Source organism: Hylobates moloch, unplaced genomic scaffold (genome assembly GCF_009828535.3).
Source record: "Hylobates moloch isolate HMO894 unplaced genomic scaffold, HMol_V3 SCAFFOLD_2, whole genome shotgun sequence".
NCBI lineage: Eukaryota > Metazoa > Chordata > Mammalia > Primates > Hylobatidae > Hylobates > Hylobates moloch.
Window position 1 is genome coordinate 107,401,813 of NW_026652277.1, and position 17,845 is coordinate 107,419,657.

The 17,845-nt window shown below is 38.6% G+C and overlaps 1 protein-coding gene across 4 annotated transcripts in view; it reads right to left on the minus strand.

The window, feature by feature from the left end:
• The window catches only part of MDN1 (midasin AAA ATPase 1), a 181,298-nt gene that overhangs the window by 62,532 nt on the left and 100,921 nt on the right, over nucleotides 1–17,845 (minus strand). For all 4 annotated transcript variants that reach the window (XM_058435398.1, XM_058435399.1, XM_058435400.1 and 1 more), the window contains 13 exons: nucleotides 15,079–15,168; nucleotides 14,710–14,973; nucleotides 14,309–14,570; nucleotides 12,594–12,753; nucleotides 11,600–11,716; nucleotides 10,490–10,698; nucleotides 9,090–9,238; nucleotides 8,506–8,717; nucleotides 7,967–8,187; nucleotides 6,607–6,720; nucleotides 4,415–4,547; nucleotides 3,278–3,393; nucleotides 1,976–2,109 (listed from right to left, as the gene is read on the minus strand). In XM_058435398.1, the coding sequence (XP_058291381.1) occupies nucleotides 1,976–2,109; nucleotides 3,278–3,393; nucleotides 4,415–4,547; nucleotides 6,607–6,720; nucleotides 7,967–8,187; nucleotides 8,506–8,717; nucleotides 9,090–9,238; nucleotides 10,490–10,698; nucleotides 11,600–11,716; nucleotides 12,594–12,753; nucleotides 14,309–14,570; nucleotides 14,710–14,973; nucleotides 15,079–15,168 (2,181 nt within the window). The remainder of the gene's footprint in view (nucleotides 1–1,975; nucleotides 2,110–3,277; nucleotides 3,394–4,414; nucleotides 4,548–6,606; nucleotides 6,721–7,966; nucleotides 8,188–8,505; nucleotides 8,718–9,089; nucleotides 9,239–10,489; nucleotides 10,699–11,599; nucleotides 11,717–12,593; nucleotides 12,754–14,308; nucleotides 14,571–14,709; nucleotides 14,974–15,078; nucleotides 15,169–17,845) is intronic.

Genomic DNA, 17,845 nt, shown 5'->3' on the forward strand with positions numbered 1-17,845 from the left:
AGAATTCTGCAAAACTGGCCTGGAATGGTGGCTCATGCCTGTAATCCCAGCATTTACAGAGGCCGACGCAGGTAGATCACCTGAGGTCAGGAGTTCAAGACCAGCCTGACCAACATGATGAAACCCTGTCTCCACTAAAAATACAAAAATTACCCAGGTGTGGTGGTGCGTGCCTGTAGTCCCGGCTACTTGGGAGGCTGAGGCAGGAGAATCGCTTGAACCTAGGAGGTGGAGGTCGGCAATGAGCTGAGATTACGCCATTGCATTCCAGCATGGGCAAGAGAGTGAGACTATGTCTCAAAAAAAATTCTGGAAAACAGAGTTTGATGACTTCCTGGTAACGATTTTTCTGAAGAGATTTGTGATTTTTCACAAGTGTGACTTTTTACTTATTTATATTGAAGAATGAAATGTGCCAACTCAGTGAACAATATTTTCCAAGTTACTAATGCACGAGCTATAAACTAATGCAAGGTCAAAGTCCATCCAAAGTGCAAACTAGGCCAATGAATTCTATTTTTTTTTAGACAGAGTGTTGCTCTGTCCCCCAGGCTGGAGTGCAATGGCACGATCTTGACTCACTGCAACCTCTGCCTCCTGGGTTCAAGCGATTCTCCTGCCTCCCGAGTAGCTGGGACTGCAGGCGCCCGCCACCATGCCTGGCTAATTTTTTGTATTTTTAGTAGAGATGGGGTTTCACTGTGTTAGCCAGGATGGTCTCGATCTCCTGACCTCGTGATCCGCCCACCTCAGCCTCCCAAAGTCCTGAGGTTACAGGCATGAGCCACCGCACCTGGCCGTGGCCAATGAATTTTAACACAAGAAGTTCACTGATTATTTGCTCAGATTTTCCATTGCAAATAACCCTTACAAAACTACTTGTCATTTTTGGTGTGCCATCAAATAAGAATATTTGAAATTACACGAAATGATTACTAAAATATTCCTCCCCTTTCCAACCTCCTAACTATAGGAGGCCAGTTTTTCTTCATAAACTTTATCCCAAACAACATACTACAAGAATCTATCTTCTCAGAAGCCAGACATACAGAGACTTGCAGGAATGTACAACAGTTCCACATTTCTCAAATTTTATTTTAGAAACTGCTATTTTTTATTGAAAATAAGTTATTCATATTAACATGAAATTCTTTGCTAATGTATTTTTAAGCAAATTTATGGGTTTTTTTATATTTTTCAGATTTAGTTCTTAATATGTAAAAACTGACAGATGTAACATCTTTGGAGTTTCTGAGAACCTTTGAGTATAGAGGCAGAGATCAAAAAGTTTAAGACCGGCTACTCTACTTTACTAGACTTACTAGAATAATCTGGATTAAAAACTCCATTTAATCCACATGTGACAATAATGTCTAAGAGGATTTAAGTGGATTAAAATATAACTGTTACAATCTAACAACAGGTGAACGAATAAAAAAACTAGTAGATCCACACAATGGAATACTACTCAGCAATAAAGAGGAATGAACGACTGATACATGAAACCACATGGATGCATCTCCAAATCACAATGCTGAGTGAAAGAAGATAAACAAAAAAGTATATATACTGCATAATTCCACCTACAGAAAATACAACTGATCCACAGTAACAGAGAGCAGATCAACGGCTACCTTGTTGTGGGTGGGAGCAGGAAGGAAGAAAATACAAAAAGGGAATGAGGAAACCTTTGGGGGTGATGGATATGTTCATTATCTTGACTGTGATAATGGTTTCATAGGTGTATACATGTCAAGACTTATACACTTTAAATGTATGCAGTTTATAATATGTAAATTATACCCCAATAAAGATTTTAAATATGTGTATAGGTATATTTAAAACTGTTAAGAATAAGTTTCTTAAATAATATTGGGCATATAACAACACTAAAGTTAGTCTTAGCCCTAAGAATCTTTATGCCAAGAAAGATAAATTTTGTTGTTTAAAAATAAAACAAAGTGCAGTTCCTTACCTCATTGACACTGGCATCAGACACCATTCCCTGGGAGGACTGTACCCAGAGCAGGACTAGTGCATCACAAAGTTCAAAAAAAGCAGCAAGATTGACCACAATTTCATGGGGCAGAGTGTGATAGCTTTCTGGATCTGAGAGTCGACATAAATAAAATGAGAACATTTCATCAGATTTAAAATAATCTCTGGACATTTTCAAAATAAACTGTAATCTAGAACTTAAATGTTATCCCCAGTATAAAGGTCAATTTTGAAAGAGCAAAAGCAAAAGCAAATTCTTTGCCTACGACAGGTTGAGTGTCTCTTATCTGAAATGCTTAGATCAGAAGTCTTTCAGATTTCGAATTTTTTTTTTTTTGATTTTGGAATCTTTGCATATACATAATGAGGTATCTTGGGGAAACACATCGTCCAAATTTTCTATTTTATAATATTTTTAATAATTTTGTGCATGAAACAAAGTTTGGACTGCATTTTGACCATGGCTCATCATATGAGGTCAGGTATAAAATTTTCCATTTGTAGCATCATGTCAGTGCTCAAAAAGTTCCTGATTTTGGAGCATTTCAGATTTCAAATTTTCATATTAGGGATGTTCAATTCGTATTATTAAACTTGGCAAATGAGGCATGTATACCTACAGATGTAAATAATGTCTCACTGAAAAATGCAGATTATAAAGAAAAAAATGTATATTTTATACAAGTATTTAAGTATAAAATGAAAACTAAGTACATATGTTTAGATGGATAGTTAATACCAATAGACATGAGAAAATATAAATGAAACTATTACTAACAGTAGCTGATGTAAAGATGAACTTTTTCAATTTTTATACTTTAATAGTTTGAATTTTTTCCAACAAGCACAACTATCTTTTCAATTAACAAAAAATAAAGATGGGAGAAATGCTCCCCCCTATAATAAATGCTTATGAATATGTACTTTTTAGCCGACAGACCTAGTTTTCAAGTGGCTCTGTTACTTGCTAGAGATGTGACCTTGAGCATCTCCGTGTCTCCCTTTCCTCACTAACAACATGGGGACCTATATCACAGGTGGCTATAAAAAGTAAATGAGATCAAGGACACATAAAAAGCATTTAGCTAAGCACCTGGCACAAAGTAAGTGCTCAGTAAATGTTAGTCATTACTACTGAGTAAGGGGACATGTTTAAAATCAGGCCAGCAGATTAAAAGAAACCAGTAAACAGCAGCAGCTGCTGAATATGCCTTTCAACTTTAGCAACATTATGCAATCAGATGCTTAATTAGAGAACACAAACGGTAAATGTTCTTACCTTGATGGAATTCAAAGGACATTCTCAAAACACTATCTCTTAGCTTTTTGCTACCAACAGAAACCAAATTTGTTTCAGTAAAAACCCGTTTTTCCCGGTCAAGATATATGATTGTCCTGGAATGAGATTCAAAAAACGTAACAAATAGCTATCGGTTAATAACATTTTCAATCATATCCTCTATTTGCTGGAACACTTGGAACATCAGGGTCCTTCATCCTGCCATTCCTCTCCTGCCTCTGCAAATCTTGGACTAAAGAGATGGAGATGAAAATGACAACTACTAAGGTGAAAGGAAAGAAGATCGATGGATGGAGAAAGCTGGCTCTAGGCAGACTGCCAGGCCTTGGTCTGTCATGATCTGACGAACTGCATAGTGAACTCTTCAGAGTGGCCATGGTAGAAATGGAGGACTTGGTGGAGCAGAGGAGTAGGAGGCTGGTAGCTTGCAAGGCAACCTCTGAGGTACACACTATACTTGTGGATTCACTTTGAAAATTATGTAAATTCATATGTGAGTGTGTACATAAGTATGGAGGTGCTATTATGTCTCCAACATTTGAGGACAGGAAATGATGTGGACAGAGAGATGGCTGAGGAAGAGACAAGTAAAAACAAGTAGGTGAAAATAGGAGGAGTTGCTGGGAATCAAACAAAAACCAGGCTGGGCACAGTGGCTAACACCTATAATCCCGGCACTTTGGGAGAATGAGGCAGGTGGATCACTTAAGCTCAGAAGTTTAAGACCAGTCTGGGCAACATGGCAAAATCCTGTCTCTACAAAAAAGTACAAAAATTAGCCACGTGTGGTGGTGTGTACCTGTAGTCCGAGCTACTTGGGAGGCTGAGGTGGGAGGATGGCTTAAGCCCAGGAGGCAGTGGTTGCAGTGATCCAAGATTATGCCACTGCACTCCAGCCTCAGTGACAGAGCTAGACCCTGTCTCAAAAGCAAAACAAAAACAGAAAACAGTAGAAAATATGATTATCATATGATAAAGGCAATCATGTCCAACACCCCACAACTTCTCAGGTTCACAAAATTCAACACACATAAGCTATTTGACAGATTCTTAGGAAAGGTATAATCCGAGACGCCAGTGAGGCAAACAGTGCCCAGAGCAGCAGGTTTCACTTACTTGTTTGCAGCTGATTCTAAATGGGCAAAGAGCTGGTCAGGCTGGTCCGTTTGTGGGTCAAAGTCCATCAAATTTCTAATCATGTCCAGAGCCTGCATATTCCATCGGGGATCCAGAGGGATCACAAATTCATCTAGTTTAAAAACAGAACAAAACAAAAATCAGAAATATTGGAATTAAACTCCTTGCCTGGGAAGTTTCAGTTGAATATTTTCATTGTTTTACTTTGAGCATATTGAATCCTGATGGGGAAGAGGTTGAACCAGTAAATACCACGAGTTTCATCCCATAATACTAGAACAACAGGGTTTAATAGCTTTTACACTCTATCTTTACCAAATGCAAAGTATCTGTATGTCCTGAAAGTTCATTCCAAGGCAGGATATAAAGGTAATCCCTACTAGAATACAACATTCCAACCAATGAGTTCACTTCCTGAGATCACACTAATCCACGGGCTAAATTACACAGTGGTCACCATTAGCTTTAAAAAAAAAAAAAAAAAAAAAAAATTACGTACATGGCAGAAAATGAATACACCTCACTATCTGTTTTCATTAAGAAAACAATGCAATTTTTTTAAACTTAAAAACAAATTCTCAATAATCAGAGATTATACTGCCCCACAATCCTCTCGCTCACATTTGACACAACTTCTGTGAAGCAGCAGGAGGAGACTGACACTCTCCAGAAGTTGTGAAAACCCAAGGAAGGGAGGCAAGACACAAAAAAGGGTAACATTAATTTGAAGATAGCTGGCAGGATGGTTCACTGGAGCGCTTTAAGTTTTAAAAGCACCCACCATATAGTAGACTACCCAGACTACCCAGGACATACTGTGAACAGCAGGTACATTAAGAAGGGAACCCATATTCCAACACTCAGTAAGATAAAAAGGCTACAAAACTGAAAAGGACAGTTGGAGCTAATGTGTTCCAACAGAGGACAGGCGATGCCTGCTGAAAATGAAAGCTGCTACTGTAGAACTGTGTTTGTAAAAGTTACAATCCTCTCATAGTGGAAAACCATGACTTAGTTCAGCCACAACTTGACTAGCAAAGTATTTTTCTCTATTGTTTGATTTCTTCCCATTCACTCCATGATCTTTAGTGCACATAAAGGAATTATTTAGTACAAAAGCATCATGCATATTTTTTTCTAAACCAAATGGCCAGTGGTATATTTTGATCAACATCAAATGAAGATGGAGGTAGAACATTTTTAATCTGGTGTCGTGAAAATGCCCATTTTCCTCATTAATGCTTGTGCCAATCAAGTTAATATTACTCTGTTCTAGGAAATGTTTATTCTCTCACTCCTTATTTTAAAAAAATAAATCTTGAATACTTCCTTTGATCAGATATCTCAGATGTCTATTTCTGTTATCACTATGGTTTTATAACTTTGTCATCAAGGCTTTCTCAGAGACAGGATCTGGCTCTGTTGCCCAGGCTAGAATGCAGTCAGTGGCACTATCACAGCTCACTGCAGCCTCAAACTCCTGGACTTACACAATCCTCCTATCTCAACCTCCCAAGTAGCTGGACCACAGGTACAAGTCACCGCATCTATCATTAAAGTTTTATATTTTCCTAAATTAAATGACCCTGTGTAACTTTCCTTTAAGTCAAATATCTCGTGGTTTGAAACTCTTCCTACTAACAATACTGGTAGACAACACAAAGTTAAGGGTGGAAGGGACCTCAGAGAAGTAAGAGCTTAATTCCCCTAGTTTCTAAACACAGGCAGAGACAGTGAATGATGAGCCAAAAATCTACCAAGCCAGTTTGTGGCAGAGTTGGTACCAGGGCCCAGTGTTCCAACTCCTAGATTCTTTTCACCCCATGGCATATCATCAGCCTCCTTCAGAAGCTGGAGGATAAATGGATAGTTTCAGGCCAAGCATGGTGGCTCAAGCCTCTAGTCCCAACATTTTGGGAGGCCAAAGCAAGAGGATTGTTTGAGGCCAGGATATCAAGACGACCCTGGGCAACTTAGTAAGACCCTGTCCCTTAAAAAAAAAAAAAAAAGGTAGTTTCAAAAAAAAAGAGGGAGAATTTGCTTCTGCATATCATGAGTCTTCTAAAAAATACTGTTATGTTGAGACCTCTAGCAAGTCAGATCTTTTCCCCATAAACTCAAAAGATAAGTTTCCAAAACAGTGCTGAGAGCTAGAAATCAAAAGTGCATACCTGTTGTATTTGGTTGTAATATTTTGAAAACATTACTGACTGCACCTGAGAGGGAATGTGAGTAAAAATTCCTGAGAGATGCAGCACTGGCTTCCAAATGAATTTGTATGGACTCTGTGGAGGAAGGAGAAACCAGTGTTAGACTCTAAAGCAGTGCTATTCAATTGAACGTTCTGCAGTGATGAAAATGTTCTACAACTGCATAGAATAACCACTAGTCACATATGAAGACCTGAAATGTGGCCAGTGCAACTAAAGGACTGGATTTTTTATTTTTTTTTTTAAATCTAATCTACATTTACATTTTAGTAGCCCTCTGTGGCTGGCTAGTGGCTATCGTATAGGACAACATAGATAAAAATATTTCTAAAAATTCTCTACATATATTTAGACAGATGACCACATGTGTTACAAAATATTATAAACATCCATGGGCTTATTGACAAATTCTCATGAAGTAGAAAGGCTCATGTAAACTCAATTACTTAATCTCCACCAACAAATTCCATGTTCTGTACTTTACAATTCAAGCAATGTTGTTATTGTTGCTTTGTCCTCTCTTAAAATGAAAGAACTACAAAGAAAGTACAGGTGGCCCTCCATATCTGAGGGTTCCACATCTGTGGAATTCAACCAACTACAGATCAAAAATATTCAAAAATTTTAAAAAAACAAAAAATAAAAATACAACAAAAATAATACAAATTTTAAAACAACATACTACAACAACTATTTACATAGCATTTACATTGTATTAGGTATTATAAGTAATCCAGAGGTGATTTAATGCATACAGGAGGATGTGTGTAGGGTATATGAAAATACTATCCCATTTTATATAAAGGGTCTTAGTGTCCACGTATGTTGGTGTCCCTGGGTGGGAGAGGGAGATTCCTCGTATCAATCCCCCACAGATACCAAGGGATAACTCCAAGTGTGACAATATGGAGCACTGGAACTAAAATAAGATTAGAATCTTATATACTTTTAGAGGAAATGCATTTATCAAAACTAATACCTTTCCCATATAGAATGGTTCTGTAGCAGTAGTACAGCACAAAAAGCAGATGTTCAAAACTAAAAAGTAAAATAATACAGTATGCTTTCCTTTTGAATTTGTTAGGAAGGTGACTATGTCCTGAAATGCTAAGGATAACATGGAAACAAAAGTTTATCTTGTGACACATCTACAGGCAGACTTGCTCCTTAACAGTAATGCTAGACCACAAATTTCTTCCTAGGAGACCTCCCAACTGTAATTTTAACAGTGTAGTCACAGATTAACACAGCTGCTGAGGCACTTAAATAGCATAAGTGTATATAAATCACATCAGTGGACAAATTAAGCTGTTCTACTCACCAAGCCCCTGCGGTATATTCCTGGCTAAATGATAAAGCCATTTAACTCTGAGCATCCAATCCTGATTGGTTGCTCTTTCTATGAGCAATTTAACAGCCATGGCCAAAACATCTGGTTCATCGATCCAGTAAGTATTCACTTCGACTGCATTGAATTTCAGGTTCTCAGGGCTGGGGGACTGCATAATTTTCTCTAAGTCTTGCAAGGTAAGAGGCTGACTCCTGAAATTCATTTGAATGAACAAACTCAGTACTAGAATAACCTTTTATTTCACATTCCAAATAACTGAGAAAACCTCTTTCACAAATATTGGATCAAAGGTAAGAGAGAAAAGGAGAGTCTCCCACAGAGGAAGAAAGTTAAAACATACCTAATAAATAATCAATAGGGAGCAATATCACAATGAACAATAAAGCTATGACAGCTACATAATAAATGGCCACAGAATGCTCCAGTTAAATATATTGTGTCCTGACCATTTCCAGCAAAAACAAAAACCAGCCAAGAAACCAGAGACACAAGCTGAAGGCTCCACTGACCTTGTCCAGCTGCTGGTTTTCATGCTCATCCTGTTGAGACAATATGCTAAGATCTGTCCGTCTCTTCGGACTGTAGACAGGTGAGAATCTTCAGTAGCAAAGAGAGCTGAAGGCACAGAATCTGGCCACAGTCCCATGCCAAGAATGGAGTCTCCCCAGTTTTCATGTGCTCGCAAAGAAGAAACATGTTTCTCCAGTAAAGCCTGTACAAGCTTGTAGGAGACAAAAACACAATACAGTGGTACCAACATAAAAGTGATATTCCCCAAAAAACAGCAAAGTAATAATAGTCCATGTGACCACCTTACAACAACTTTTAATATACTCTTCAATGAAAAACACAAGTTAAATTCTACTTTTCCTGATGACATGTAAGTTTCAAAAAAAAAAAAAAAAAAAAGGGAATATTTACATTCAAGCTATTTTCCAGAAAAGTACCTGGATACCAGATCTCTATTAGAGCAAACTGCAGTGGTCAACTCTCTTAGGTCAGTCACTGGGTTGCCACCTTTAAAAATAATTTCCTCATACTCAATAATATAGGGTATTACAACTTAGAAACATTCTGCAATACTTCACAGTACCTTCCGGTTTGCTGGTGAATGCTGGGAACAGACATATACTTCCCAGCATGCTTCAGAAAAGGCTCTGTCTAAACTCAGCCCTCGCTGCAGGTACTGGACAATTAGTATGGCTGTCTGGATTAGAGTTGATACAGAAGACGTTGGAGAACCTATTAAAAAAAAATTGCCATCTATAAACAATAGAGTCTTTAAAATCTCCAATGAAAATGGATAAATTCTGCCCTCCCATCAAACCTCCTTCCTGTCAGCCCCACCCAAATACTTACTTTACAAAACATTCTAAGTAGACTCCAGAGTCCTCCGAGGGCACAAGGGACCTGTAGGAACCTTTGTATTCCTATCTCCCCTGTTTCTCTCTGGCTGTCTGTAGTTTATTATGGGGGACTCATTTACAGATGTGACAAAGCCTGGCCACATATATCCTTAATCTAATGCTGACACACACTGAAGGTGGCAAGTTGAGTGTAACCTCATAAAAGACCATGGGATTTGAAATCCAACAGGCCTATTTGCAAATTCCAGCTGTTATTATTAACTGATAAATTACCCAAACTCTCTGAGTCTTATCTGGAAAATGAAAACATATGTCTTGCAGAACTAATGTAAAAGATTAAATAAACAGCTGGGCATGGTGGCTCACGCTTGTAATCCCAGCACTTTGGGAGGCTTAGGTGGGCGGATCACAAGGTCAGGAGATCGAGACCACAGTGAAACCCCGTCTCTACTAAAAATACAAAAAAAAATTAGCCGGGCGTGGTGGCGGGCACCTGTAGTCCCAGCTACCCAGAGAGGCTGAGGCAGAAGAATGGCATGAACCTGGGAGGCGGAGCTTGCAGTGAGCCGAGATCACGCCACTGCACTCCAGCAAGGGCGACAGAGCTAGACTCTGTCTCAAAAAAAAAGAAAAAAAAAAAAAAAAGATTAAATAAACAATCTGCATGGGACCTAAAACAGAGTAGTTATCCAACAAGCAATACTTCATTTATTATCTTGCTCCTTTTTGTGTAACTGAACGTTTAGAAAAAGTAACACCTGTCTGCTTTAGACAACTCAAAGTTTCCTCTTTATTCCAACTTCAAGAGGCTGTTGATGACCCTGGAGAAATGATGGGCAAACTTCATAAACCTCAATGCATAAAGTGGAATTACTCAAGGGTTAGCCTCTGCTTACTTGCATCAGAATGACATAAGAAGCGTCTTTCAGATACTGATTCCTGTGCCTCGCCCTGCCCTGCTGAACCCAATCTCTTGGGGTGTCTGGAAATCCACATTTTTAATAAGCTTTCCTGATAATTTCTATATACACTAAATGTAAGAAAACTTTGACTAGCAGTCCAATGGAATCACATAAATTTCTTGAAGACTAAAACTCTGCAAAGGCCCAAAAGTCAAGCACCTCACCTACAACAGTGCTCCGGGTCTCTGTGTGTAAAGCCAAGAGGATGTCACATACACTGTTCCCCACCAGTCCAAGGCTGTGCAGCAGAACTTTCAAATCTAGGTTGTCTGGGGTGCTTGCATCCCCTTCCCCTGAAATGTAGATTTCAAGTCCACGATTCCTCATAGCTCGGGATATATCTCCATGAACAGGATCCATCGAGAGGAAAAGTCTAGAAAAATAGCAATTCAAAGAAAAAAACTATTTTAAATCCCAGTGCAACCAAAGGTGTAGCTCAGCATCAGTCAGTGAGGGCAAATCCTATGTGGCTCATTGTCACAGAATTCACACCAAGGATCTTTTACTTCTAGCATGCATCAATAAAGCAAAAGATTTTCTCTAAACCTACTTTCCTAAGGAACTGTGTATGATATATCCAGTGTACCTTTAGTGCCGAGAACTTTAAAAATTTAACCTTCAGATATTCCCCAGAGTAGGCTATACTAATCCATTATTCTAACTCACCTACAGACGGCAGAACAGGAAGCAAGTGTAGTCTCCTGAAACAACTGGATTCATATATTGAATGCCCATCAACATCTCCATCTAGTTATCTTACACCTCTGATTAATGTCTGAAAGTAAACAGCTGATTCCCTGTAGACCCTCCCCACATTAAACCTGCTCCTTTACCAGTCCTCCCTTTCTCAATGAATGGCAACCCCATTTACCCAGTTACTCAAGCCAAAAACATAGGTGTCATCCTTGATTCTTCTTTTTCTCAACCCACATGTCCATCAGCAAACCAACCAATCTGACCACCCTCATCTAAGCCACTGTGATGTGTTGCCTAAATTACTGCAAAAGGATTGTGACTGGTACCTCTGCTTCCCACCTTCGTCACCAATGCAAGGCAAGGACCTTGCCCCTCTTGTTTATGCTGTGTTTCCAAAGCCCAGCAATGACTGGCAAATAGTAAAGCTTCAGTAAGTATTCGTTAAGTGAATTAATAAATGGGTGAACTTCCCCATGATTCAGTTTATAAATAAAATATATAAGGAAGTCCTACTGAACGTCTACCTCTGCTACTGAGGCTGTCAGATTCTAAGGCAGAAATATAAGAGATATAAATACCTGAAATTGGGATTTGGTGTTATCGTGGGAGTGGATCCATCTATCATTCCTCTCTCACTAATAGTGAGGACACCTCCAGGTTCAAGCAAAGCATTCAAACGATCCAACACTGATGGGCTGCAGAGACAGAATTCAGATGGTGGATAGGCTGACATGCTGCAATGACTCTTCTTTCCTTCTATGCATGGGGCTCCAAATGCTTTTGACTCACATTTCCTTTTGGCACAATCACTCACCCAGATACAATAGTGATCTCTTTCAAAAGTAGATTCCCCATTGATTTCCCTTCTCGCTTCCCTAGACACATAGCCCAGAGCCTTATACACAGTAAATACACAAGATATTTTTGAATAAATGAAATTAAAGAAAATGATAAGTTCCTTGCACTATAACCTTTTCACTTTTTCCTTTCCTGCCCCCCATCCCTCAACATTATCAAATCCATTTATGGCAGCTGGATTTCAATTTGTAACATTCAGATAAATGCTCCATGAAGAAATAGCCATCATCTAACTTGTAGTAGCTTCTATGTTAACTGTATATGTACAATAGTTTCACACTTGTCCTTTACCTTACTGTAAGATCAAGAATGATACATGGTTGAATCACTGTATCACTGATGGCCATTTAATAAATGCCTGCCCTGTGTCAGACTCTGCATTAGAAAAAACTGCACTGAAGAAACCCTAACAAAAGGAAGACTTCTGATATTAAATTAAAAGGCCTAACTCAAAGGACAGTGCCAGGAAAAATAATCCAATTTTGTTAGCCTTTGCTTCGGCTGAAAATTATCATACAGAGCTGAAGTCTTGTAACTGTCTGATGACAAATTACCACTGTTCACAGGGAGAAGTCTACAGAATATGGCTGAGGATGCCTGCGTAATTAAGAAAAATAGCAGCTTCAAAATACCAGCACTTCTATCTGGGTTTCTACTTTGACAAGCATATCCCAAATTTCAAGTTGGACCATTGATTAGGCATAAGGTTCTTACTTGCAGAAGTTAACATTGTCCATCAGAAGCCAGTCTCCAGACTTCAGGGCCTGAACCAACATGCTGTCAACCCATTCAAATGTGCCATGGCTACGGCCACTGGCTGACTGCGTAAGCTTCAAACCAAAGCTTCGGAACTCTTCAACAAGTTTGGCAAACTCTGAAATGTCACAAGGAAGAATCACCATCCACAGCACTTAACTTCAAACCAATAATTAGGTTTATGAAAAGGAAGCTTGATACTTCTAGCCAAGGTTTTTAAGATTTCATAAAAGAATAAATAGAAGAATGTTTTGCTTCTGTTTAAACACAGATAGGAAAGTTAAGTTTAAGACAGAAAATACTTCTTAATGGCTCTCTGTATTAATAGCTACTCAAGGTTGACTCTAGGGTGATAGAGGTGGTAAATGATTTTTCTGTATTACAGTTTCTCAAATGGGAGAAGGAGGATGTTTCCCACCTATCAGTGCATTTATACTAAATGAAAGTGCTATAACTTCACACAATGCAAACTGCGCTTCCTTTATAATGAGCATATCATATGATTATAGTAACATAGTAATAACTGGTAATTACTTGCCAAATGCTTTATAGTTTATATAGCCCTTCCCTGGAAATTTTTCAATTTATCTTTTTGGTTGGAAACTGTTTTATGACCATTTTTCATATCACAAGATAATACACATTGGATTTCTACTTCTAAAGATGAGGGAGTAACAAGGTTTAGACTTAACATACCATAGCCCAACCACTTGCTAACTGTAAAACTGCAGGCAAGTAATTTCGTCTCTATGAATATTCACATCCTCATCTATTAGATGTAGATAATCCTTCCTATAATGCAGTGTTGTCACAGTGATTAAAAGTACATATATTCAGTATAGTGTTTACAACAGAAATTCATAACTCAATGGTGAGTTTTACAATACCCATTTAAAAGTATATGACACATGACTGCATCAGGTATCTTTTATAATTAGAGTGAATGAGTAAAGGATTTCAGTTCAAATGGCAGGCTTAAAGTGAGAAATGACAGATCAAATCAACAATGAAGAAAGTAAATGAGTGGCCCACCGCCACAGATAAAATGTTTGCTGGCCTAGAAGTGGGATGTCTGATTTCTTCGGCCATAAGGAATCAACACTTTGTAATCAGTTACAAGCAGGCTTTGGAAATGAAGAATGACAAGCACAGTGACAGACCCAGCCTATGGGCCTTTAGGTTGAATCCTCCCTAAGAGTATGCTCACCACCACTCTGAAAGTGGCACCACAAAATGAGAGAAGTTTCCATGTTAATTGGATGGCATACAGGATGATATATTTCCTCCATCTCCACACAAATGAATAAACACATCCTATGAATTCAGACTCCTATTCTTCAGTTTAAAAATGCTCAATTTCCTGAGAAATTATTGAGTAAAAAAATAGCCAATAATAGTACAAGTTTTACATGCTGTTTTATCATTATAGGTGATTACACACAAAATAAACCATAAAGCACCGTAACCAATTTTTTTCCTATTTGATTTTTCAGGATCAACTATTCTGAATACTTTACCTCAGCTTCATTTTACTTTCTAGGCCAAACTTTCCCACAAGTTCTGATTGTTAATAATTATTAAATTAATACAAAACATTTGTAAATCTATTACATGTAAATGGACACAATACAAGCAATGGTAAGTTCCTGACACAGAGATCTAAATATACATACCTGCCTTGGAGTATGAGTTGATTTTATTGTTGAGTCGCTGCATAAGCAACAACACTGCTTCTAGTTTGTTGACAATCTCCATCGTGATAGCTTTACCACCTTCTCCAAGACACTTAGGCTTATATGTCAGAAGAAAATGACTCCAGGCTCGCAGCACTACTTCTGCATCATCAGCACTGATAAGTAGGCTATCCCTTAACAGTGCCCTTACAGTTCCCTCCACCTTCTCTAGCAGCTGCCTCCAAGGTCGTATAAGATCAACCTGTAATTTCCAGAGGACATGAACTCATCATAGGGTCAGAGAATACTGTTATATGTACTCATCACCAACTCAGAAGACCCTCAGTCAGACCACGGGGTTTATTATGCTTTGCCAGAAAATATGAAGGCAGACTGGTTACCTGCTCAAATCCACCCAGCAGTTCAGTAGTATCCATTGCACTGTTCATAGCCATGATCTTTAATGTGTGGCCAGTAAGGTGTGCCAGAAGCTGGACCAGGCTGGTCTTGCCCACAGAGGCTGGCCCGACCAGGATGACCATCCAGCTCATCTGCACACACTTCATGATTGACTCCAGGGGCTGGAATGACTGGTGCAGGAGCAACAGGGGATGGCGGGACGGGTGAGGAACACAGCTCCCACGGGAAAGGACTGAGTAGCCCAACTGAAAAGACATGCCAGTGAGATTTCCATAAGCGTGCCTGGTAGTGGGAGCAGAAGAAACCATTAAAAAATGTCAAAGGATAGAGGATTATCCTAGTCTCCTTACCTGAACATCATAGGGAGTGATACGAAATAGTCTGGTTCCCATGTATGGGTTGGAATTTGAACCAAACACATCCTTGAATACAGCAATGACCTAAAGGAAGAAGATAATGCAATAAAAACACAAATCACTCCACCTAATTCTTAGGCAAACTTTCTAGAAAACAAGCACAGTGATAAGAGTCACTATTCTAAAAACACTGGCCACAATTCCCTTATCTTTTTGAATTTTCTCTTATAAAAAGGATTGACTGCATTTATTTAATTCTTTGGAATGAAAGTAAATTTGAGATTGAGAACATAGCAGTCATATTCCAAACTATCTGAGATTCCAGTGAGAATGCACCATAAATTAAATTGAAGTCATGGACGCTGTAGTATTGAAATCTAGAGACAAAAAAGACTTGTTTGCTTTCATCATTGAAGATACTACCTAAAAAGAAGATAGAACAGTAATACGAAGATTATAAAGAAAAATGACCATTCATTAACCACCTCCTATGTACCAAACACTGTATTAAGTACTTTGGTAGATTATTTCTGATCTTTGTACCCATGCAAAATAGTTATCATGTCCATTTTATATAGACAACAGCACTCACAAGAGTTATAGAATTTGCCCATGGTTGGTGACCGATTTTAAATCTAAGCCAGTCAGCCTCCAAAAACATGTTATCCCTCCAAACATTTATGTAGACATGAAAACCAAATTTATTCCTCTAACCAATTATTTACATTGCTATCCTTTCATTAGCAGTAATGCTGTTAGAAAATGTTCTGTTGACTCTCTTTTATTTTGGATCTCTAAAAAATCTAAGAGTAATGGTGGGGGGGCGGGGATAGAGGTATATAAAAAACATTAATTTAGCCCATAGAAGTAGGGAAAATTAGAGCCAGAAAAAAAATAAAGTACAAAATAGTATTTCTAAAAAGCAGCAATACTTATATAATTGAATACTGCAATGAAGTTAGAAAATAAAAATAATATAGATAAAATCATAATCAGTGTCAAACATTGGACTGTGAGACTAAAACCAACATAGGAAAGTGTTCCTGTCACCTACCTATGAGTCCAGGTGAAACATGACCTCATGTTCCACACTAAAACATATAATCTCCAACCCCTGATGTTCTACCAGAGGGTTAAAATTACAAATATTGCTACTCGGGAGGCTGAGGCAGGAGAATCGCTTGAACCCAGGTTGCAGTGAGCCAAGATCACGCCACTGTACTCCAGCCTGGGCAACAGAGCAAGACTCCATCTCAAACAAAAAAAAAAAAAAAAAATCCCAATCTAGCTCTTTGGTTTAGCTTTATAAAATCAAAATTCAATTCAACTGGACTCTTCTAGCTTTTACAGACTTTATCCCTCTATGACATTATTTTTCTTGACCTTGTCTCCCCCGCCAGAAAACACCTGTAAGGTCCATTACAATAACCCTGAATTGGAAGAGTGATGGAAAACTTCCAAATACCACAATGACCCAGCACCTGACTAATCAATCATTCAACAACTGGCATGTGTTTTGGTCATAATTAATATACTATAAGTGGATGAAGAAATTAAAATACTAGCTGATTATGTGAATTATATCTCAATAAAGCTGTTAAAAACTACTAAGACTTTCTCCTAATCAAATGATTGAAAGTCACCTACATATGATAAACGAGTTAGTGTGTAATTAGATTCTGAATACCACACTAAAGAAGACCTGGGTGGTCGGGCACAGTGGCTCACTCTATTAAAAGTAAAAACAAATTAGCCAGGCTGTGGTGGCATGTGCCTATAGTCCCAGCTTATCAGTAGGCTGGGGTGGGAGGATCCCTTGAGCCCAGGAGGTCAAGGCTACATTAAGCTGGCATTGTGCCACTGCATTCCAGCCTAGGCAACAAAGTGAGACCCTGCCTCAAAAAAAAATAAGAACAAACAGAACGGGTAGCAGAATGAAAGGGCTGTGAAAGTCACATGTGCTATGGGCCAGCCACATCTTCACATTTCAACAAGGAGGTTACTGCTTCTAGTGCATGCATCTATGTATCTATTCATTTATTTTCAAACAGTAAAGTTTACTAGAAGGAAACAGCAGACAAACTGGAGAGGGCCTAAACTGGAAAGCTGGCTCGCTACCTGTGACACTCCATAACTTTAAGCCTTGGATCTTCACGTGTAAGATGCCATGACAGCACCTCCTGCCTACAGCTATTGTGAGCATTCAGCGAGACAGGATTTTAAATACCACAAACTAAAATGCACACATTATTACAATTCCTTACAGTGGGAATTCTAGTTTTACAAACAGGTATTTTTATTTTCACTTAAACACAGAATATTCTCCCTTTATACAATTATACTTTCTAGACAAAATGCTTTGTAATTTGACATTTATTTAAAAACAAAATAAAACAGAAAAACTTCCTCTTCTACTGAGTATCACCTGTCTGCCTCCTCCTGCTTCTCACCTTGGTGCCTGTAAAGATGAGGAAGACTTAGTTCTTTACTACTGGAGGGCAATACTGCTTTAAGGTATGTGATCATGGGGATTTGGATAGATAAGCAAATTATGTCCTCTAAAGCAAGCTACTCTATATTGTGAGACCCCAGGGTAGGAGAACGTTTAGTCTGTTCTTTTAACTTTTAAATTTTGAAGCAGCTTTAACAGGCTTGCTAGCTGGGCACAGTGGCTCACGCCTGTAATCCCAGCACTTTGGGAGGCTGAGACAGGTGGATCGCCTGAGACAGGTGGATCGCCTGAGACAGGTGGATCGCCTGA